Here is a 24419-nt window from a genome sequence, read left to right on the forward strand (position 1 = left end):
CTCAGGTGCCCTCCTTGGAAACGAGTCCACAGGTAACAAAGTCACCTCCAGCAGAACCAGTGCCTGGCTGTCAGCATGGCTGACTGCAGGGCCTCCTGGCTCACTGTGCTCATTATGAAGGTAAGAGCTTTAAGGCTGAGGGTCAGCCTCCCTAACCTCCAAGGCTGGGCCTTACCTGAGTCCCTGGTCCGTCTCCCCGTAGTCATCAAGGTAGGGAGGAGAATAAAAACATCCTTTGGTTTTGCCAGCTAAAAATAGCACCTGACATTCTCGTACTCTGTGGAGAAAGCATTCATCATTGTGCATTTATATAGGTACCAAGGTGGTGATTCAACTTCAAATGGTTTATGAAAGAAAATAAAGAAATAAATGCAAGCCCAAGGTTAGAAGAGAAGAGCAACTACAGAAAGACACCTGACATTAACAAGCTGTCTGTCCAAGTCTTCAGTGGAACTAAGATGGCTATAATTTATATGGTAATGACATACTACAAATGCATACAGTGACTTTGGAGTGAGAATCGAGGATTCCAATAGTAGAATTTAAAACTGTTAAGTGTGAGAAAGACAGTTAACTTCTAAACATGAAATACTAGCGATCTTTTCACTACAATTATGAGAAAAATACTCATTTGGAAAATTACACACAAGTTACTAAGTGTTTCTTGTTTGAGTACAACACCCAGAGCAGCCTGTGACTGTGCAGGGACTATCTAACAGCACCTGGCACTACAGAAGAAAAAGCTAATGCTCTCTTTCTCTTTTCATTGTTTTGAGACGGGGTTTCTGTGTGTAGCTCTGGCTGTCCTGGAACTCAGTCTGTAGACCAGGCTGGCCTCCAACACACAGAGATCCTCCTGCCTCTGCCGGTCAATGGTGTTTAAGATGTATTAGTTTGTGTTTCACATGTAAGTGTGTGAGCCCACAGAGGCCAGAAGAAGGCGTCCGTGGCACTGGAGTTACAGGCAGTTGTGAGCTACCACATGGATACTGAGAATCAGACTCAGATCTTCTCAAAGAGCAGCCAGCGCTCTTGTGCCCAGTCCCTGGAAGGGTATTCTTAAGGGTTTAGGGAAGATACCCAGGACAGGGTACTTTCACATTTATGGGGGCCAAAGAGGAGCAGAGCTGTCAGCTGGGAGCTGGGCTGTCCATCTGGGATCTGGCACTTGTGGAAGAACCAACAAGTTGGCAGGAGCCATACAGGAAATGTGAGAATCCTAAACCTTTATAGTCCTCATACAGTGAACACAGTGGCTTCAAATATCCCCGTAGTGCTATTTTCTTGTGTCTGCCCCAGGAGCACCAGTGCTCAGGGAACAAGCCCCTCAGGACCTTACCTCAGGAAGATGCCAGCCCCGGAGCCACAGGAGTAGGTGTGTGCTGTGCAGGCTCCGACATCCTCCCCCTCCAGCTCAGCTTGGCAGCAGTAGCTCTGAGAGCAGAGGAGACTACCACACACGAGGCACAGAGTTGGGGCTCTGCTTTTGTCACCACCTGACTTGGGGCACCTCCAAGACAAAGACACAGTAACACATCACTGCTATGAAGGGTGTGGCTACAGCACCCTGGAAGATAATTTTCAGTGTTAGCTATCCTGTGTTAGGACACTGGAATACACACAAAAACATGTACCAAAGACACCCACGGGAGCAACAGCTGAGGACAGTAATTGAGAGCACTGTGTGAAAAGTGAGACTGTGCTACTGCATGGCAGGGAAAAGGATATGTACAGTCACTGACACATCTCACAGTGTGTAAAACACTGCAGACATACACAGCTACTTAAGTGAAAATGTGTGAATTAACAACAGTTGCCCATGTTATTAGTATCTCAGACACATAAGGAAGGCGAGAGAAGAAACTTCAACTGAGACACTGCTTCCACCAGAAGGGCCTGTGGGACATTTTCTTGATTGCTAATTGATGTGGGAGGGCACACAGCCCCCATGGGCACTGGCATCTCCTGGGAGGTGGTCCTGGGTTGTATAAGAAGCAGGCTGAGCAAGACAATAATCAGCCTTCTTCCATGGTCTCTGACTCAGCTTCTGCCTTGGCTTCCCTCAATGACACAGTGTAACCGTGGAGCCAGATAAACCCTTTCTCCTCTCCACTTGCTTTGGTCAGTGCTTTATCAATAGACTAAACTAAGGTAGAGGTTTGGCATGGCACTCAGAACAACACAGTCTACAGGAGCAAGAGGAGGAGGCACAGAGAGATACCTAGGACATCAACTGTCCTGGCAATGCTCTATTTCTTATGATTTTCTTTAAAAAAAATTAATTTATGTATGAGTGCTCTATCTGCATGTTCACTGTTGTGCCAGAAGAAGGCATCAGACCCCACTATAGATGTTTGTGAGTCACACCATGTGGGTGCTGGGAATTGAACTCAGGACCTCTGGAAGAACAGCCAGGGCTCTTAACTGCTGAGCCATCTCCCCGGCCTACAAGTGTATTCTTTTTTTTTTTTTAAAGATTTATTTATTTATTATGTATACAGTGTTCTTGTCTGCATGTGTCCCTGAAGGCCAGAAGAGGGCACCAGATCTCATTACGGATGGTTGTGAGCCACCATGTGGCTACTGGGAATTGAATTCAGGTCCTCTGGAAGAGCAAGCAGCCAGTGCTCTTAACCTCTGAGCCATCTCTCCAGCCCCAAGTGTATTCTGTTTACTGGTTGTGCATCAAGTGTTTAGAAATTTAAGAATCTCAAAGGCTCTTATTAAAGTGCAATTATTATTCAGAAATCCTTTGTTCTTGCCATCTCCCACTTCTCATCCCATGCCCAACTCTGAAACATGGCAAGCGACACTAATCATGTTATGGAAAGGACTGTTGATTTCTCTTCCCCAAACAAAACAAAACCACCAACCCCCTCTGATGGTCTGTGGAAGGATCTGAGGGGCAGGGCACCAAGAGAGGAACTTACGAGAAATTGGATGCTTGGTTAATAAGGCTGCTGTAGTCCTCCGGAAGGTCAATCAGTTTGTTAGATCCTCTCGGGTAGCTAAGAAATTAGAAATGTGAAGAGCTCAGTGAATTCACTGTCATGTTAGAAAGATGACAGGTTAATTCTTGGCTTAGTCAAAGTAAATCAAAGGAGGCTGAAGTGAGCAACTGATGGCCTGCCACGGTGTAAGCCTGAGAAGGCAACTGAAGATGCTCTCACTTGCTATCTAGTTGCTAGGAAGCCATCCACCATAAGCAGGCCTGGAGACAATCCCTCCCTGTAACCAGGGCTTGGAGGACTAGGGATCTAAACTCAGGACTACTCTACAAAAGTAGATCTGAGTGAAATTCTGTCGGTGGTAGAGATAAGATATTCTGAACCTGAAAGGCCATTTAGAGAACTATCTAAACTGCCAAAGATTATGTTCCAGCTGGAGACTTCCTGGCAAAGAAGGGTACACCACTGCCTCCTCTTAAAGGTCATTCAAATCTTTTGGGCAGGAAAACCTACCCAGGGGAAGTTGTCTGCAGTAGAGACATTAGAAAGAGTGCAGAGCCTGCCTAAAATGACTCGCCCTTGGCAGCGTTCCAGTAGCTCTATCCAACACTGGTGAGATAGATCAGAGGGCAGAGGTGCTTATGGGAAGCCTGTTCATGCCCTGGAATCCACATGGTGGAAGGAGAATACTAATGCCTCCAAGCTGTTCTGTGACTGCCACACTAGGCTGTGGCACATGTGCGCCCACATCCATACACAAATAAAAATGTAAACAAACAAAACAAACCACTTCTGCCTTCTATTCTATGCACTGTATTTACGTTCTCGTCCAACTCCAGCAGGGGATTGACAGGTGTTGAGGCACCTGGAAGTGAAGTCCTGGATGCCGAGGCCAAGGCACCGAAGGAACCCAGCACTCACACACCCTGTGGCTTCTTACTGCCCATCCCACACCAAATACCCGAGTCCCTTTAGCTCACCTTATTGCACCTCTTTCACCTTTCAGGTAGCTTTTAACTTCACTGTTCTGGCACCAACTTTAAGGCAAACAGAAGAGGGGAAATAATTTTATTTTCTGAGACAGGGTCTCGCTATGTGGCCTAGCTGGCCTTTGACTGGTTTGTTATGGGTTCTGTTCCCACAGTTGTCTGTGTTGCTGTGTTGTTTTGTCTGCTGATATGGGGTCCCCTATAAAGTCCAGGCTGGCCTCAAATTTCAGATCCTCCTGCCTTGGCCTCCTGAGTGCTAGGATTACAGGCAAATGCCATCATAACTGGCTTTTCAGACATTAAAAAAAATGTGATAAAACACAGGAAAGACTGACCATTTTAACCATTATTAATTTGATAGTCTCTGGCACTAAGCATGTTCAACTTGTCCAGGCATCACTACTACCCATTTCCAGATCTGTCTCATCTGCCCTAACTGAAATCTAGCCGTATTAAACACTGTCCACCCCAATAACCTCTACTCTACCTCCTGAATAGGACCATTTAGATTCCTGCAGTCACATGCTATTGTCTCATCTTAACTGCTTGAGACAGGGTCTCAGGATGTGACCCATGGCCAACTTTGAACTAATTATATAAACATAGATTGGCCTTGAATTTAGAGCAAGCCCTCGCCTCCACCTCCCAAGTGCTGGGACTACAGGTGGGTGCCAGCTTTAAAAATCTATGAAATAGGACTGGTGTGGTGATGTGCACCTTGAAATCCTGGCCCTCAGGAGGCCAAGGCAGGAGGTCTGAAGTTTGAGGCCAGCCTGGACTTTATGCGGAGCTCCCATATCAGCAAACAAAACAACAAACAATCATGGAAACAATTCCATTCAGGAAATAGACATTTCCTCATAGTATTTCCCCTTCCCCTCCATGCAAACTTACCTACTAGGCTGGCAGTAATCTTACCCTAAAGCCAAGTCTTTAGACGAACTCCTCATTCTTTCTCTTAAACATTTATGTATTTGTTTTTGAGGCAGGGTCTCACTGTGTAGCCATGGGTAGTCTGGAACTCCATATGCAGGCCAGGCTGGCCTTACACTCAGAGATCTGCCTCTGCCTCCTGAGTACTGGGGTTAAAGTATGCACCCCCACACTTGGCAAAACACCCTAATTCTCACAGCTTGAATTATGTGTTCAATTCTACCAGCTTCAGTAGTTTTCCACTGAAGAACTTTGAAAGGTGAAAAGCTAAGGCTCATTTCATAAACCATTCTGGAATAATGCTTAAATGTCCAAGCATTACCTTTCAATCAGAGAGTTCATGATCTCGCTGTTCTCTTGAAAAAGACGAATGAGGTTGGTTGGTAGGGAAAGGTAGTTACATAAATGTTCAAAATGGCTTGTTCCAGAAACTGCAAAGGGGAAGAAAAGAGGCACAAACGCCCACAGTTACATCCCAGGTAGAAGTGAAAGACAGCTCGAGAGCTTGCTCTTTTCTTTCTTTCTGCCTTCCTTTCTTTCTTTCCTTCCTCCCTCCTTCTGAGACAGGATTTCTCTGTGTAGCTCTGGCTGTCCACGAACTCACTATGTAGACCAGGCTGGCCTGGAACTTAGAGATCTGTCTGCCTATGTCTCCTGCACCTAGCTTATGAGTAATATATAAATTGAACCTTGCTGTGAGAAACATATCAACTGACACAAAACAGGTATTTCTGACCTAACATGCTGTGCGAATGCTCATTTAACAGAGGTTCCCAGTCAGTACCTTTCTGGGATTCAGAGGCAGAGCATGTATGCAAAGATGTACATCAGCACTCTACAAGCCTCTCATTAGCCAGATGTACCTGTTTAGTAACCCAGGCCTGGGCATGCCAGGCAAGCATCACACTGAGCTCTGTCCCCAGCCATTTTACATTCTCTTTTCTTTCTTTTTTTTTCTTTATTTATACTATGCGTGAATGCTCTATTTCCATGTATGCCTGCAGGCCAGAGGAGGGCACCAGATCTCATAACGGATGGTTGTGAGTCACCATGTGGTTGCTGGGAATTGAACTCAGGACCTCTGGAAGAGCAGCCAGTGCTCTTAATCTCTGAGCCATCTCTCCAGCCCCACTTTACATTTTCTAACTCATTTTTATTCTACTTATTTTATTTTTACTATTATTAATTTTTATTTTTGAGACAAGGTCTATCTATGTAATAACGGCTGTCTTGAAACTTACTATGTAGACTATGCTAGTCTTGAACTCAAAGAGCTACCTACACCTGCCTCTCAGTGCTGAAATCAGAGTGTGCCAGCCTCATCTTTATTCTAAATGGCCGGAGTAGACTATGACTATTTCCTACATTTGAAAGAAACCAAAGTTACCCTGAAGGTCTGGTGGGGCTGGAACTCCATTTAGGTAATGGAAAAACAAAGCTGAGCACTTGAGGAAAGGTGTGATGCCGGCACGGACGTTCCTCCAAAGGTGCCAGCCGGAGGGTGCTTCTTCCAAGGCACTGAGGAGAGAAAACAGGAAAAACATTAAGAAAAGATCACGGCAATAAAGCACGGTGTGGAAAAAGACTGACATTCGGAACTGATGACATTACTTATGGTTAGGAGCAGTGGGTCAAAGGCCAGTTAATGATTGCCATAACTATTATGGGATGTCAAACAAATAGTGACAGGGCCTCTAATATTATTAATATTTACAAAAGTAATACAGCCACCTATACAGAAAAATTATAAAATGAAAACCCAAACCAGGTGTGGTGGTGCATGCCTTTAATCCCAGCACTCAGGAGGCAGAGGCAGGAGGATTTCAGTGAGTTTGAGGCCAGCCTGGTCTACAAAGCAGATGCCAGGATAGCCAGGACTGTTTCCCTGTCTGGAAAAACCACACATCCACACAAAAGCAAAAACTAAAAAACAAAAAACCCTCCAACCCCCCCAACAAACAAACAAACAAACAAACAAACAAAAGCAAAACAGAAAACAAATCCTAGCAGTTATTACAGAATCTTACACCACCAGGTATTATTCTAGTATATTGCTTCCACACTAATTTGTCTTACACAGCTGCAACTATATGCAGTTTAACTACCATGCTATTTAGAAAATATTACATACTGTAATTTTTAATCCAGCCATTGTATTTTTGAACACACTGATCACAAGTGACATCAAACTATGCCCCTACACAAACATCTGGATCACTTTCAGCTCCTTGCTGGCATAAATAACACCAGGGTGTATCTGTAAATCCCTGTAAGTTCTTCTGTACGTTATATTACTTCATTCAAGTGGGCTTTCAAATGGGATAATTCAAAGACCTTTTCTATAATGTGTGTATATACACAGATGGTGTATTTAAGTGTGTGTGTGTGTGTGTGTGTGTGTGTGTGTGTACTCAGAGGCCAGAAGAGGACACTGGGTGCCTGCTCTCCACCACTCTCCACTTACTCCTTTAAAGCAGGGTCTTTTCCTGATGCTGAAGTTGTGCTGGAGGCCAGCAAGTCCCAGTGACCCTCCTGTCTCCACCACCCACAGGGCTTTTTACCCAGCCCATCGAATTCACGCATCCAGCACTTTCCTGCTGGCACCATCTCTCCAGCCCAGCACAAACATTCCCAAGGCCCCAATACACATTACTAGGATCTAAGTGAGACTGCTATTTCAAGGCACAGTGACACCAGTATGTGCTGTTCAAGTAATCTCACTGTGTTTCAGTCTCTCCCGGATCATCTTGCAAACACACTATGCTAATCCGATTTGCATTTGATTTTTTTTTTTCCGAGACAGGGTTTCTCTGTGTAGCACTGTAGACCAGGCTGGCCTAAAACTCACAGAGATCCGCCTGCCTCTGCCTCTGCCTCCCGAGTGCTGGGATTAAAGGCATGCGCCACCTACCACCTGGCTTCCAATTTACATTTTGAAATTGCTGAGAAGATAACTCATATTTTAGGAGAGCATCTTCAGAGTGCAACCGCCTACTAGTTGGCATCTGACTGAGCAACTGTAGGGCTTACCACCAAGTAAACGTGAGGCTCCAGACATGACTATCCCTCTCTGAGACTCAGTTGTGTCAAGGATATGAGCAGTCACTCCTAGATTTTTAACACAGCAATATACAGCAATTTCTCCCACGGGCACGTGGGAAGTACCTCCCATGGAAGACTGGGGTCTCACCTTCCAGTACACTGGTGAAGTGTTTTGTGCAAAGACAGAACAGCTAATTCTTCTTCCCCAGTGGGATTTTCTTGATCCATGCCATTCTCTTCTGAAAGACAGAGACATAGTAGGGGTCTCCATTCCTTTGTGTGGCTCAAAAGGCTTGTAAGTACACGAGCCAAGCACCCAAACATATTCACACACTCATATACAACAGGAAATACTCTTATAAGTAACTAGGATTTAAATTTCCAAGTGTGCACACAGTACTGTTCTCCATCTGACCACTGAGCCAACCATCACACTGTGGACAGTATTAACCGATATACTGTCTTGCAGGCACCATCCAGTGGGGACTATAATTAACACTGTCGTGCAGCCACTATCCAGTGGGGACTATAGCTAACACACCATCATGCAGCCACCATCCAGTGGGGACTATGAACTAACACACTGTCAGGCAGCCACCATCCAGTGGGGACTAAGAACTAACACACTGTCTTGCAATGTTTGAGTAACAGGATGCTTGAATGGAAACATAGCTTAAGAATGAACTTGCTGGGATACTAACGAAACATGTGAGTTAAAACAAAACTGGCATTCTGAAACAACATTCAGTGGGGCTTAATTTATGCCATTCACAGATTAATGAACTAAACTGAAAAAAGCAAAACATTCATACTACAGGGGAGTTTCACAAGAGAAAGAAACCTAAAAGTTTTTACAGGAAGGCAAACAGAAAGAGCAAGTAACCTGACTGTGATTTATATACTGCTCTCTCCCAAACATGTTTGTTTTAAACTGAAAAACGCAAGTTCAAGAAGCTGACAAACCTGTACATGAGGTAAGTAAGATCTGTACAATGTGTGCCATGGTAACCAGATGAAAAATGTGCAGGTCTCCAGTGCCGACGCTGCTTCCTGAAAAATCCTGACACTGCAGAGCCGGGAACGCAAGCACCAGGCCCACCTAGACACAAAACAGATAATCAGCATAGGCCTCTCTTCATGGCTACACATCTGTGCTCTTTTGGGATCTTTTCCCAGTTTAGCCCTCCCTTTAAACTTAAAAGGGAAGAAGGGCAATGTCTGAAAACCCACTAGAACTGGCTCAATGAACTGGAGCTGAAGGGGCCTAGAGAGTCAGTCACTATCATTTCATTTATCCAGTGGATTCCCTACAAACAGACCATGGGGTAATGATGTATGTGAAATCCCTTTATTTTCTTAACATTTATTTTTTTGTGTATGCACCCAAGGGTGTGGAGATCAGAGAACATGACCTCCATGTTTGAGCTTGTGGTATACACCCACCAAAGAAATATATATTATATATGTAAAAGTAAAAAAAGAAAACACACAAGGCAGTATTATTCAGTCATTAAGAATGAAGTGATGCTACAAATAAGGAAAGGGACGGAACCAGGTATCATACTAAATGAAGTATGTCGGACCAGAAAGACAAATAAAGCATGTTTTCATCTGTGGTATCTAGATTTAAAAAAAAAAAAAAAGAAAGAAAGAAAAAGATAAAAAGGAAAAAGGAAAATGAGGGGCCCAGGAAGTAGTAGGGACAACAGAGGGAAGTGGTGGTGAATATGATCAAATTTCATAGGAAAAGCTACTATTTCATACAACGAATATACCCTATTTTAAACCAGGGGGCGGGGGGGGCTGGAGACATGGCTCAGAGGTTAAGAGCACTGGCTGTTCTTCCAGAGGTCCTGAGTTCAATTCCCAGCAACCACATGGTGGCTCACAACCATCCGTTATGAGATCTGGTGCCCTCTTCTGGTGTGCAGATATACATGGAAGCAGAATGTTGTATACATAATAAATAAATACAATCTTTCTTAAAAAATAAAAAGTACAAAATAGGAGAGAGAGGCAGGTCTGCCATCAAGTATTTGTGACTGCAGGCTGGATCCGTTCAGATTTCCTACAATTCACAAAACAACTAAACGGACTGTGAGATGTCAGCATCACTGATGCAGCCATCGTTATTTGACCTCTTAGTGGGTCAAAAGCAGACAGTTCTATTACAGATCTCAGCCACAAAGCCAAACAAGAGAGGAAGGACAACCAGACATCCACACCAAGTTTCCTCAGAACCTAACTAGATGTGGATGTGTAGAAATCCATGGTGACACTGCCTCCTCTTGGTCTTCCTGGCTACTGACTCATCAAGTCCAGTGTGGTGAAGAGGATGCAAAGCTAATTGTAAACACTCACCAGTAAATGAAACATGTCGATGTCTAATATACACGGGAGGTCTTCATAGCTGTCATTAGGCACCAAGGCTAGAGATGGAAGAAGACACATTAGAGAAAACACTCACTGTAATGGAGCCATCAGACTCCTATCAAGAAAATTTCCAAAGACCATGTCAGAACAGATGGTCACAGACACGGGACACTTACACGCAAAGAGTTTACAGAAGTGTCCTTGCACCACAGGAAGTGATGCCACTGTCCAATGTGCTGCTGCAAACCGTGTTAAAGACCTGAGACAGTCGTCCTGAAATAAAGAAGTCCTTACAGTTACCAGAGAAAAGAGCAGGGCCTTCTATAAATAAACAATGGAACAAACAAGAAGCAAGTACCACTAGCCCCCAAAACAAGTTCTTTTGCATTTTTAAAGAAAACAGGCACTACTGAGAGGAATGAGTGCTCTTACCAGTCTACAAGGCAGAGGTCCGAACAGGGGCTTCTCTTCATCACTCAAAATTCTTTCTAAAGATTAAAGATGGTGAAGAAGGTAAATTGAATGCCATGTATATTTTGTTATTTTCTTAAAAGTTAACTTTCTTTGTACATTTTTTAATAAGTTCTATTATTTCTGAAGAGAATGCAATTTTTTCAGGTTTTAGCATTTTTTTGTTTTTGTTTTTTGAGACAGTGTTTCTTTGTGTAGCCCTGGCTGTCCTCAAACTCAGAGATCAGCCTATCTCTGAGAGCTGTGATTAAAGGTACCACTCTGCCCAGCTAGGTATTACCATCTTTAAGTCATTTTGCAAGAACTCACTTTGGATAAAAGAAAAAGAATTTACTCTGTAGACCAGAGATCTGCCTGCCACTGACTTACAAGTGTTGGGATAAAAGGCATGTCACCACTGTCCATTGCAGTTGCTGTTCTTGCAGAGGACTTGGGTTTGGTTCCCAGCACCCACTTGGTAGCTCACAACTATCTGTAACTCTAGTTCTAGGGGATCTGATGCCCAATTCTGGCCTCTGCAAGCGCCAGGGTCACACATAGTACAAACATACATGCAGGCAAATAACCATACACATAAAATTAGGAAAAAAACCCTACTGGGTCCCTCAACTAGAAGTTCCCATAACCACCACCTAAATTTGTTTTCTGTTGCTGTATTTATTTACAAATTGTGAAACAAACCAGCATTTTCCTGGTATACAATTCTTTGCTATTTTCTTTTATTTCTCCTTTATACTTCCTTACACTAAACATCATTAAAAAAAGACTGAGGATGAATGTTTGTCTGTCTGTGTACCACATCTGTGCCTGGTCCCTAGAAAGCTGCATCTTCTAAACAACATTCTTTTTTCTTGTTTTGCTTTTTTTCAAGATAGGGTTTCTCTGTGTAGCCCTGGCTGTCCTGGAACTCACAGAGATCTATTTGCCCCTGCCTCTTTAGTGCTAGGATTAGTGGCACTACTGCAGCCTGTTTTTGTTTTTCACAGTAGGGGTTTCAGTTTGAAGCCCTGGCTGGCCTAGAACTCAATAAACCAGGCTGGCTTCAAACTCAGAAATCTGCCTGCCTCTGCCTTGGGATTAAGGAGTGTGCCACCACACCCAGCTCTAATCACATTTCTAATCACCACCTCGGTGAGTGTCTTACCTATGCTCTGGATGGTGTATGCGCAGCTCCCCCAGCACATGATGGGCACACGGGGGTCCTCCTCATTGGGATGAACCTTCAGTCCCACCTTGTAAGTAGCTGTTCCGAATGTTGTTAGCATTTCTTTTATACTATCAGAATATGGGTTCCTGTGTAAAGATGCACAGGTTTAGTTCAAAAGTTGCACACATGGATAAAATGGCTCCATCTCTCAGCCGCTCTGTCCTGTGCTGCAATCAAACCATTAAACATCTCCAGAGATGGCTGTGTGCCATTGCCTGGCTGAGGGGAGTTATGTTCTGTGCATGAGCAGAGGGAAGACTCAGGGCCCAAGGCAGGCAACCAGGTCCACCTACTGTCGGAACCATGGAACTTCTGGCTGACCTCAGGATGTTCCCCCACAGCCAGACATTGGTGTTTCCAGGACAGAACCTTGGAGAAAAGCTGTCCCACACACTGACATCTGGAGTCTCTGGGTCAAAAGCTGGTGGTGACTACTGACCTTGCTGTGAGACTCAGAAAGCTCTGACCTGCCCAGCTGTAGACCCGAATGTCTACAGCTTACTGTTTAGTGGCTACCCAAGGACCAGACAGAAGGAAAGTGTCATAAACATTCACTTAAGTTAGTGAGTAGAAATTAAACATGGACTTGGAAATAGCTTAGTTAGAGTATGTGAGCAACACTTTGAGTTCAGTTCCTAGAGTAGATGAGCTGGTGGGCAGGAGAAGCCAAACCAAAACCTGTTGAGACTAGGGTGTCTAAGAAGGCCAATATAAGCAAACAGAAGACCACATCAAAGAACAGAAGCCCCCAAGGGACAAACTCAAGACACCACATAGAAACTCAGCAGCGAAAGACACCAGATGGGAAGTGTTGCAAAAACTGCCCAATGACAAAGAAGTCACATAAAACGAAGGGACATCAGAACATTCCAGACAAGGGAAGATGCCAAGAATTCAGACTAGTTATATGGCAAAGAATGGGAGTCGGAATGACATCTTTTTTTCCCCCTCAAAGATACACAGAACCCCACATGGTAGTGCATGGCCACTCCCAAAGGTGAGATGCCACTATGAGTATGTAACCAGCCAGGGCTACACTGTGAGACCCTGTCTTAAAAACCAACAAAACAAACAAACAAAGGAACACAGCCATGGACAATTGCAAGGATAGCTGTGCCCTGTCCTGACTGGTGCAGAAGGCTGGGGCTATGTGCTGGAGCAAGGCCTCAAGGACAGATGATATCTGACAGGTCTGAGAGTGTGGAAAAGCAAGCGCCAGGCCTGGTCAGAACCACCGCACCACTGAGGAACAACCACAACAGACACAGAAGCAAGCTTAGGAAGACAAGGAGCTGTGCACTACAGGAGACCAACTGCTACAGGATGGAAGTCCTTACAATATACAGAGTATTATTTAGAAGACACACACAATGCAAAAGCGGACCATTGATTGACCACCCCCCCAAATGATCTTATCTGACAATAAGGTATTACTGAATTGGAAATGTGAAAATAGGGCCGGAGATACACAGCTCGGTGGTCAGATACATGCCTGGTATTCCTAGGCCCCGAGTTCAATATCCAGCATAGGGTCACAGAAAAGGCATCAGAAAGATTATGGAGAGTACGGGCATCTTAACAAAAGGACCAGTGGAAGCACAGCAAGCAGAGGCCTGAGGCCTTCCCCAAATTAGGTCTTCCAGGCCACTCAGGACACAACAGGCAGATTCCACATGTATTACATTCTTATGTCCCCTCGCCCTGACCAAACTGAAACCTCCGCCCCCCTACAGTGAAGGGAACGAGGCAGAGGCAGGCTAAGGAATCTGCTCAGTCACACAGAGAAGGAGCAGTGGTGCCAAGCAGCCTGGTTCTGGACCCCGAGTTGGACTTTGTAACAGGCTCCTGGGCACAAGAAGGCAGGCTAATCTGGTTGAGAACCCGGTGACTAAGAGTTTGGTGGGTCTAAGGGAAAGGTGGAAATTAGAAAGAAGTCTGAGACCTGGTGGACAAGCCGAGTAGTCTGGATTTAGACATTGTGATCATTTGTTAGGGAGACAGGGACACAGCAGCTGTTTACACTGTGGAGCAGCAGGCGCTGACCAGAGTAAATCTCTACACCAGTGGTTCTCCCTTCCTAATGCTGCAATCCTTTAATACAGTTCCTCATGTTGTGGGGACCCCAAACCAAATTTTCTCATCGCTACTTCATAACTGTAATTTTGCTACTGTTATGTGCGTATTGTAAATATCTGATATCAGGATATTTGTCCCCTGTGAAAAAGTCATTTGATCCCCTAAGGGGTTGAGACCCACAGGTTGAGAACCACTGATCTACACACTCTTACATATTTGCTAGACTATTACAATTAACTTCATGTAGTATGTGAACTGCAGAATTCCAGATGGGCACTGATAACATTCTACACTCTACCAGCAGCTCATGTAACTTTTCAAATGAGCTAGATTTAAAGGGAAGAGTATGTTATACTCACTTAGGATGAAAATCAGGTCTGAAGCCTTCTGGGACCTGAATGTCACTCATGTCTTCTATGTTCTCTGTAGAGGGAGTGTCTGCAGAAATAGGTATTTTATGTAATTATTCAGCAGAACACAATCTTTATGTATTTCAACCACATAGGCAAATGAACTAACGAACAAACAAATAAAACCTGAAAAAAATTCCAATTACTACAAACTGCCAAAATGTCCACACAAAAACTAACAAGTATTTCTGTGCTGACCAGTGCACTATCTATAGTTGCTCGAGCTAGCCTCATAGACAGCCACTAATCAGCACAAAGGCAAGAGGATGGTGTTCTGTGTGTTGAAAACTAATGATAGACTCCTACCCACAACACTTTCCCACAGGGTCTGAGTGCAGAGCAGGGTCTAGGAAATGTTGGTCCGGCTATGGGAACTAACGCTATCTCCTCAACACTCAGTCTCCCCATGCAGGGAATCTGTCACGAGTAGAGAGAGAAGTGCCATTAGAAACATGAGCTTGTGTGTTCACAAAATGAGGAATCAAGTGTACTTTACTGCAACATAGACAAGTGGAATGAATCAGGTTATTTACCTTTATTGTTTTCCTGAGCCTGGGTCTAGCCCAGGATGGCCTTTTATGATCCTTCTGCCTTAGTGTCCCCAGTGCTGAGATCCTGTGATGTGTGCCACCATAACTAGCTTATATCAAATTCTAAAATGGGAGGTTTCATTTTTAAATATATAGAAAGAGATTTTATTATTTATTTATATACTTTATTTAATTTTTGAGATAGGGTCTCACCATGTCACTATACCTGCCTGACCTTAAACTCACATAGACCTGCCTGCCTCTGCCTCTCTCTGTCTCTACTGGGACTGAAGGCGTGCGCCACTATGCCCAGCCTATTTATATTTCTTTAAAGATTTATTTTATATGTATGTTTGGCCTAGTTTGTTCACCATGTGTATCTGGTGCTCACTTGAGGTTACAAGAGTGAATTAAGATTTCCTGCAACTGGAATTACAAACAGCCACTGCGTAGGTCCTGGTAATTGAACATAGATATTTTAAGAGAGCAACCAGGACTCTTAACTACTGAGCTATCTCTCCAGCCTCTATTACATACATACATACATACATACATACATACATATATATATACCAATAATGGCAGTATGTTATGCATCAATAGCAGCAACAGCTTTTCCAGGTTCTGCAGTCATTTAAATAAAATTTTAGAGCTATCCAGCACTCTCCATTAAAAAAAAAAAAAAGTAAAAAACAAAATCCCAGAACAACAGCACAGTTCCTATTACATATATTTTAAAAGGATTTTCTTTTTATTTCTGTGTGTGTATGTGTATGAGTGAATGCAGATGTGCACGCAGGTGCCAGAGGCTAGAAGAGGGTCTTGGACACCCTGCGGTCACAGGCATTGTGAACCTGTGGTGTGGGTGCTGGGAACTGAACTCAGGGCCTTTGTCAGAGCAGCAAGTGCTCTGAATCATCGAGACATTTCTCTAGACTCTCATTTTAAAATCTTGAAAGTGATTTTGTTTGAAGACACATTTGCCAGTCAACTTATACTCTAGAGGAAAAAGAAAACAGGTTACCAGGGCTGGTGAGATGGCTCAGGGGGTAAAGGCTGCCAAGGCTGAAGTTGGATCCCTATAACCCACATGGTGGGAGAGAACCAACTCCTAAAGTTTCTTCTGACCTCCATATGTGCACCACAGTTTGTGCATGGTCTCTCTCTCTCTCTCTCTCTCTCTCTCTTTCTCACACACACACACACACACACACACACACACACACGCTCTGTCTCTCACACACACACTCACAGATACACATATTCACACAAGCATACTCTTTCAAAAACACTCTCATACAGTCACACACACACAGCACTCTCTCACATACACACTCTGACAAATGCACTCTTACACACACAAGCACTCACACACTCACAAACTCTCATACACACACTCTCACACACATTCACACTCACATACCTGCCCTCCCCACACTCACACACACACACACACACACACACACTCACTCACTCACACACACACACACACACACACACACACACACACACACACACTTTCCCAGTACTTACCAGGGGCATTGTCCTCTTTCCTAAGCACTTGCAATGCTTTTATCTGCTGAGATATTGTTCTAATCCACTGGGTCAGATCTGGTTGGTCTGAAAAATTCAACCTCCTAGAAGAGATCGCAGAGAACACTTAATTCATTATTGACTAGTTTAATTAAGATACAAAAAAGCTGTTGGGTGATGAGCAGGGAAAAAGCTTACAAAAGCTTTGTTAAATAATATATGCATTTTAGACACATTTCAAATATTTGAGAACTAAGGTTATAGGGTAGGGAGATGGCTCAGAGGTTAATGAAGAACATTTGGTTTGATTCCCAGCACCCACATGGTGGTTCACAACCACCCATCATTCCAGAGAACCCCATACTCTTTTCTGGCCGCTGTGGGCATCAAGCACACCCGTGGGAGAGACATAGACACACATATAGGCTAGACACTATACACATAAAATAAAAACCAAAATTTGTTGTATTAAAAACAAAAAAAATCGGTTTTTCCGGTCTCCCTTTCCCATCTCCTCTCTGGGGTGCTAGAAGGCCATCCAGGAGCATTGTATTCATGAAATGTGGGCTTTTTCTAACAAACAAACAAACAAACAAACCAACCAAAAAAACCAAAACAACAACAAAAAAAACCAAACCAAAAGGAAAAAAATCTGAGTCCTGCGAGATGGCTGAGGCAGCAAGGGGCTTGCTGCTAGACCCATGTGGGTGCAGGGCAGAAGAGACTTCCAAAGGCAGTCCTTTGACTTTCACATAATGTACCGGGGATGCCTACAGGTATGAGATTATGGGTTAAATGCCAGCAATGAAAGCAAAAAACTCAGAACAGATACTGGCCAAAGGAAATGAAGTTATATTTTGATCGATGATGGTAACATTATTGAAAGTGCCACTTATTTTTAGTACTGGAATAGTGCAGAATTTCTTACACTTCACAATCACTACCACCACAAACATTCCCACATGCTTAGTGACAAACTTAGCAAAGCCCTTATACTGTAAGATGCTCACAGCATCCTACCGGATGCTCCAAATCCTCCCACATTTGACTGTGCTCATGTGATGCACAGGAGAGTGAGCTATGCAGCCTGAGCTGGGTCCTCAGGGCCAGAGCTGACACTTGACTCAATTATGTCAGAACAGTTCAAAGACTGTTCCGTAACGTTCTTCAGTGACATCTAGGTCATCACTAACAATTATGGGAAAGAAACCAAAAACATAGTCAAAGTCACAGGTAAAATCAACCAATGTAATTTCCCTCAGAGGCAGTTGACACTTCCTAGTTCAAATACAGAGTAACTTAGTACCATGACGCTCCTTTGCGATTAAAAAGCAGATTAAATGGGGACCTGACAACAATTATAAACTTTTTTTAAAAAAAACATTTATTTATTTATTTATTTATTTATTTATTTATTTATTGTTTTTTGAGACAGGGTTTCTCTGGATTGTTTGGGAGGCTGTCCTGGAACTCACTCTGTAGACCAGGCTGGCCTTGAACTCTCAGAGATCCACCTGCCTCTTCCTCCCAAGTGCTGGGATTAAAGGTGTGCACCATCAACCCCTCGGCTTTTTATTTTTAAAGCAATCTTATTTCACATACCAATCCCAGTTCCCTCGCCTTCCCGCCCTCCCACTCCCCGACTATCTCCCCATCCCACCCCCATCTACTCCTCAGAGAGGGTGAGGCCTCCCAGGAGGATCGTCAAGGTCTGGCACATCAATTTGGGAAAGGACCTAGCAGGCCGCCCCCCCCCCGCCCCCGCATCTTGTCTGAGAGAGCATTCCTCCATAGGGAGCGGGCTCTAAAAAGCCCAATCATGCACTAGGGATAAATATTGGTTCCACTGCCAGAGGCCACACTACTGCCCAGGTCTCCCAACTGACACCCACATTCAGGGGGCCTGGTTTGGTCTTATGCAGGTTCTCCAGCTGTCAGTCTGGAGTCAGTGAGCTCCCACTTGCTCAGGTCATGGCACCAAAGACAAAGCCAAACTCTGAGTCCCTAAACTCAACAGAAAAATCAGCCTCTGCTCAGAACTGAATCCAAAGAACTGCACAGAAACAGGTAATTTATATTCATAAAATTGACATTAGGGGCTGGAGAGATGGCTCAGAGGTTAAGAGCACTGACTGTTCTTCCAGAGGTCCTGCGTTCAATTCCCAGCAGCCACATGGTGGCTCACAACCACCTTGAATAAGATCTTGTGCTCTCTGCTGGCCTGCAGGCAGAAGACTGTATACATAATAAATACAATCTTTAAAAAAAAAAAAAAAAGTAAACCTTAATTAAAACAAAACAAAACAAAACAAACTGACATTAGATTTTAAAGATTTACTTGAAGGGGTTCTCTAGAAGAGCAGCAGTGTCTTACTGGCTAGACCATCTCTCCAGCACTTATTCACTTTTAATTTTATGTGTGTGTACCCATGTATGCCCTGGGAACAGACCCATTCTCCTCTGCCTCTCAAATGCTACCACACCCACTAAGAGACCAAGTGTGCTTGGGAAGGAAGTGTGAGGCAGCATCTTTAAACTGCTCTCTAGAAATAAGGAAGACATCACATTTTCATGAATAAGCAGTTTAAATCTTCAGTAGCACTTAGGGTGAATAAAAAAGTTATAATTCAGCTTGTTCCCTTTTACAAGTCACAGTCAAACCCCACAGATCTGCTAGAAGAAATGACAGGGTTATCTGGGCCGCATCATGCAGCTGCCCAGAGCCAGTCTCCCACCTTGGTCCTTTACAAAGCAAATCTGTGGTGCCTGCACTGTGCTGGGAAGTGCTTACCTGCTGAAAGCACTCCTTGGCGGGAGCAGCAGGGGGATCACGGTGTTGCTCAGGCACTCACAGAGGGGGCACAGGAACTCCCCATTCTCTACATCATAGCTAGTGTGCAAGCGCAGTCGCTGCTGCCTTCGCTGCTCTTTAGCTTGAACGGAATCAAAATACCTTCACAATCAGAGAACAGGGGGTGTTTATGTCAGCAGGAGGTGCGAGCATCAACATTCTAAGTCATCTTTCTTGAAAACAAAAACTTGAACTGAATTGTTTTAAACACAGGCAGTATGACTTCTGTCTGAGTTATTTCACTCTTCACAGTGGAGTTGGAATCCTAACACAGAAACATTATAAACAACAACAAAACCTGATTGATCATCTCAAGAGCGGGAAGACACACTTCTTGGTGCTCTCAGTGTCTGGCCATTTTCTCAGGGCTGGTGGTCCCTTGTCTGGGGTGGCCACACTAACATTAAGCACAGTCTGGAAATACAGTGCTGAGAAGAACATGGAGCCCCAGGGCAGAGCATGGGGAGGGCCCTCTCTAGGTAGACAGTCACTACTCGGGAACCTCAAAGCACATACTAACACCTTGGGAATCCAGAGCTGCTCACCCTGGTCCTGAACGAAGAATGCATTGCGCATATAGCCTATATCAGACAGTTTACCCTGCTGTGCTGAACCCTTCTATCCTTCCAGCTTGCTACCTAATGGAGATCTGTTCTCTTCTCTGGAGTGATGAAGGAGATTCTGATGCAAAGCTAGATTAAAATGTACCCGGCACTCTCAAGTTTCTTATTGTTCCTTTACATTCATTACAAAGCAAGTATTTATTTATTAGTCAAATGTATAGGAAGTTTGCTGGTGTCTTTAATTCTTTCTATCTCCATCCCCAGAATGAAATTTCCTTTGCTTTAAAAGTCAATTCTGAGCCTTCAGATGGCTTCTCTCAAGTAATATAAGAATATAAATTACCTTTGCCAACAATGGGCATGCATAACGTGCCCACAGCTGCCAGTGTGTGTTCCGCAAGACAGATCAGGGTGCATGAATAACGGATCATATTTTTCTGCATTACAAAACAAATAAAAAACGAAACTCTAAGAATTTAACTTTGCTATGTCAACATGTATCCTTAAGATTTGTGAGACCTGGGTGAGGAAATGCTAATTTACTCTGACTTTAGATACCACCAATTTATGCAAGACTCTGGTAACTTAAAAATTGAGGCTCTTAAGCCGGGCAGTGGTGGCACACAACTTTGACTGCAGAACCCCAGAGGCAGAGGCAAGCAGATCTCTGTGAGTTCAAGGCCAGTCTGGTCTACAGTGTGAGTTCCAATACAGGTTCCAAAGCTACACAGAGAAACCTTGTCTGGAAAAACAAACTAACAAAAATGGAGACTCTTGTAATTAGCATCACCTATGGAAGTCACACAGGCCTGTAATGTGAGGCTGAAAATACACTGGGTAACTGGCTCTCCATCTGTTGTGTCCACAGAAGATGGGCAGACGAAAATGTCCAAAGGACGCCCTCCATAGGTGCTGACATACCTGCCTTATGTCCCTGGCATTCTCTGTAGCCTGGCATTCAACTATAGCCTAGAGATCAAGTACCTAGGCAGATTCACCACATTTGAGCAGGGTTTCCCTCCTCAGGGCTGTTGATGAAAGCCAAGTCCCCACTCCCGGCTAGCAAGTGCTCAGCCCCTGAGCTCCCTCCCCATCACTGTACCATCTCACAGAGGGACCTGAACATCCATGAGTTTTGAGAGATTCCAATTCCCCATCAGACCCTACACTCAGAGTAAGGAATGTGTTAAGACACAGTCTTTTTGGGGGTGCTGGAAAGATGGCGTACAGGTTAAGAGTACTGGCTAGTCTTCTAGAGGTCTGGAGTTCAATTCCCAGCAACCACATGGTGGCTCACAACCATCTATAATGAGCTATGCTCAGTTCCCGGGGTGCAGGGTTTATAGATGTGAACCCTGATGCATGGAGGCTGCTTGTGTTTTGTCAGGGAAGCTGGTTACAATCTAACAGAAAAGCTAGAGCTTACCTGGATCCTGAATGAATTTGGTTCTGTCTTTTGACAGTACAGTTGATCTCTGAACAAATGCTGCCAAGACCATTGCCCTGCTTTCCACAGTAACTTCTTGCTCCTCTTGACACAATATACAGGTGACAAACTGTCTCTGTTCAGGGACCTGTGTCTGTGCCGGGCCCAATGCTGTAAGTGCTGTATCCGAAACGAGAGGCCTGCAATAAAAAGGTTATGACTATATTGAATGAGACTAAAAGTTTCTCTATAATCATTAAATGATAGACTCTAGAAAGGTACATGCTGAACCCCTGGTTTTCATAATATGAAGTGGTAGGAGCTGTTCATGTGCTTAGAACTGTCTTTAATCTTCAGATCAATCTGACTGCAGCTCATACCAGCCTACAGTTTCTGTTCTTTCCTGAATGTCAAAGGTTCTCTATAGAAAACAACACTCTAGGCAGATACACCAATTACCCAGAGCTAGAGATTTCTTTTTGTGTGTGCGCAAACATGTGTGTGGGTGACAGGATCTTTCACTGGTCTGGGGCTTGCTTAGGCTGTCTGGCCACTGCCCCAGGGACCTGCCTGTTTCTACCTCCCAGCACTGGGATTACAAGCGTGTATCAGGCACCTGGCTTTTTTCCCCGTGAGTTCTGGAGCAAACTCAGACCCCTGTTTGTTGGGAGCACAGTTTAATGGCTGGCCTTGAACTATTTCCCTGGCCTAGAGGTGAGCACCATTTAATGGAGGCCACAAAGTCACCCACCACTTCTACTTGATTAGCTTAGGATTAAAAGCAAAAGGAAGAACCAATGGTCAAGAGTCTTACAAGCCATTATTTTGTCTACCTGTCATCAAGAGTGGCCGAGACAGAGGCGTCCAGCTCCACTGTCTGCTGGAACAGCTCTTTGTTCTCATCAATAAAGTGCCGCTGCATTTCAGACATCTGGGCCATGATCTTCTCCCGGCGCAGTCTAGCAATCTCTGCTTTCCTTTTCCTCTCCGCTTTGTCTTTGTCTCTTGAGCTCTGGAATGATGCTCCATTCAGATAGATTCTTGGAGGCTATGGACAGTCTTTTGCCCTAAGCAAAGCATCTGGACTGTGGGCATTAACTAAGACCCACTCCACTCTCTTATTTAAATGCAAGAGTCAATCTAAGACTAAAGGAAAAGACAAACTAGAAAACTGCTCCAAGTTTATATATACATCTTTTGGACTCTAACCTTGGTGAATAATATCAACTGACTTAGTGCAGAGAAACTTAATTTGTTCATACAAACCTGCTAAAGGTTTTTTGTACTATTAGTTACTCCCCACCTCCTCTTTGGTGACATGGTGTCAGTATGTAACAGCCCTGGCTGGCCTGGAACTAGTTACATAGATTGGGTTGACTTGAACTCAGAGATGTACTTGCTTCTGCTTGCCAAATGCTAGAGCTTGCTTTTATTTGCTTGTGTTGTTGTTGTTGTTTTTTTTCTTTCTTTCTTTCTAGACAGGGTTTCTCTGCATATCCTTGGCCGTCCTGGAACTCCATCTATAGACCAGGCTAGCCTAGAACTATGAGACCCTCCTGCCTCTGCCTCCCAAGTGCTGAGATTAAAGGTGTGTACCACCACCGCCTGGCTTAGCTTGCATTTTTTTACCTCTTCCATTATGGTTCCTTCCGTCTCTGCCACAGGGCTAGTGGATGAACTCTCTCTTATCTTCTTAATTGCATTAAACATCTGGAAAAAAAAAAATCTGTTATCCTGAAGTTAAGAAATGTTATTACAAATAACAAGTATTTAATATTTCTCACAAGGTGCACAGCAATGTAGAAGTATTACCTTTAACAACCATCTAATCATGTCTTTGTGGACTTCAAGGGAGGGAGCGTTCTGCAATGTCTCCAGCATAGCTAGAATGCTTGGGGAGTTATTTGGTGCATCACCAGGTTCTAAGAAAGAGAAACAGAAGGCACCATAACAGTCACTACTATGTAGCATTTATTCCTGCAGAAGAGAAATGTAACTGCTTATAACACCTGCTGCCTATCATTTGACTACACTCACTGTCTTGTGTCTGTGTCTGTGAGTGAATGTGGAGGCTGGAGGCCAGCTGCCTTCCTCTGTTGTTCTCACCTTATTTTTTGACACAGGATCTCTCACTGGGCCTGGAGTTCAGTGATAAGCTAGATTAGCTGGCTACCTAGCTTTTGGGATCCACTCCCTGGAAACTGACGCCTTATAGCGAGGACTCAGAGAGGTGTTTTGTGTGGTTATTGGAAAAAAGCACCATAGCCAAAGAAGGCAGAAGGCAGGATGTGAACAAATGAAAAAATGCCAGTAGAGACAGAATGCAGAAAGGCTGGTGACTATGAAGAGCAAAGCACATCAGCAGGGGCAGAGGTGGCTTTTCCCTCTGCTCTTATTTACATGCATGGGAGCAAAGAAGGACACCGGAGATGTCCCAACAAACATGACTGCTGCTTATCTTCGGTGCAGGGGCTGCACCTTAATCTACCGCTATTTTAGCCAGCAATTTCGACTCTGCAATTACTGCTTCTCTGGCAGTGGGCTGGCCACTCAGGAGCAGCCTGTCAGGAATTCTGTTCCCACAGGCATTGGCTCTGATGCTGTTATTAAAGGTAGCTTTAACTCAATTTCTATCATTCTATTTATAAATAAGGCTTGAGATTCAAAGGCTGGGGTGAAAACCTGCTAACTCAGAGAGGTTGAGTAGCACCTAGCTAACCTTCTCTTTGCTGGCCTCTCCCAAAATGCACATCCTTTGGCTCCAACAACAACAACAACAACAAAAAGTCATGCCACTCAAAATCCCTCCCTATCTCTATCTCTTCAGAATGCCTTCTGATGCTCTATGATTACTTTCTGTTGTTGCTAACTCAGCCTCCCGATCTAAAGGTAACTTAATTAATGCAAATGCTAACTCGGGGTTCACAGTGTGCTTGAATGTCCCCCACACAGGACCACCTCTTGATCCTACCCTTTGTATTCACTTCAAATGAACAAGCCTTTCAACCCAGGAATCCCACATTCCCACCACAGCACCACGAGTTCACCCATAAACACCAAAGCAAAT

The 24419-nt window shown here is 44.1% G+C and overlaps 1 protein-coding gene across 5 annotated transcripts in view; it reads right to left on the minus strand.

Annotated features, from left to right (window-relative positions):
* The window catches only part of Ubr2 (ubiquitin protein ligase E3 component n-recognin 2), an 82112-nt gene that overhangs the window by 3823 nt on the left and 53870 nt on the right, over nt 1-24419 (minus strand). For 4 of the 5 annotated variants that reach the window (XM_027389149.2, XM_027389151.2, XM_027389152.2 and 1 more), the window contains exons 27-46: nt 23165-23274; nt 22982-23062; nt 22186-22364; nt 21353-21552; nt 20270-20363; nt 19304-19465; nt 16513-16616; nt 14399-14477; nt 11901-12049; nt 10718-10773; nt 10462-10558; nt 10274-10341; nt 8876-9011; nt 8061-8151; nt 6258-6388; nt 5193-5301; nt 3929-3985; nt 2931-3008; nt 1340-1510; nt 176-277 (exon numbers count right to left, since the gene is read on the minus strand). In XM_027389149.2, the coding sequence (XP_027244950.1) occupies nt 176-277; nt 1340-1510; nt 2931-3008; nt 3929-3985; nt 5193-5301; nt 6258-6388; nt 8061-8151; nt 8876-9011; nt 10274-10341; nt 10462-10558; nt 10718-10773; nt 11901-12049; nt 14399-14477; nt 16513-16616; nt 19304-19465; nt 20270-20363; nt 21353-21552; nt 22186-22364; nt 22982-23062; nt 23165-23274 (2254 nt within the window). The remainder of the gene's footprint in view (nt 1-175; nt 278-1339; nt 1511-2930; nt 3009-3928; nt 3986-5192; nt 5302-6257; nt 6389-8060; nt 8152-8875; nt 9012-10273; nt 10342-10461; nt 10559-10717; nt 10774-11900; nt 12050-14398; nt 14478-16512; nt 16617-19303; nt 19466-20269; nt 20364-21352; nt 21553-22185; nt 22365-22981; nt 23063-23164; nt 23275-24419) is intronic. The other variant, XM_027389150.2, reaches the window with a different exon arrangement.

Source organism: Cricetulus griseus (genome assembly GCF_003668045.3).
Source record: "Cricetulus griseus strain 17A/GY chromosome 1 unlocalized genomic scaffold, alternate assembly CriGri-PICRH-1.0 chr1_0, whole genome shotgun sequence".
Lineage (NCBI taxonomy): Eukaryota > Metazoa > Chordata > Mammalia > Rodentia > Cricetidae > Cricetulus > Cricetulus griseus.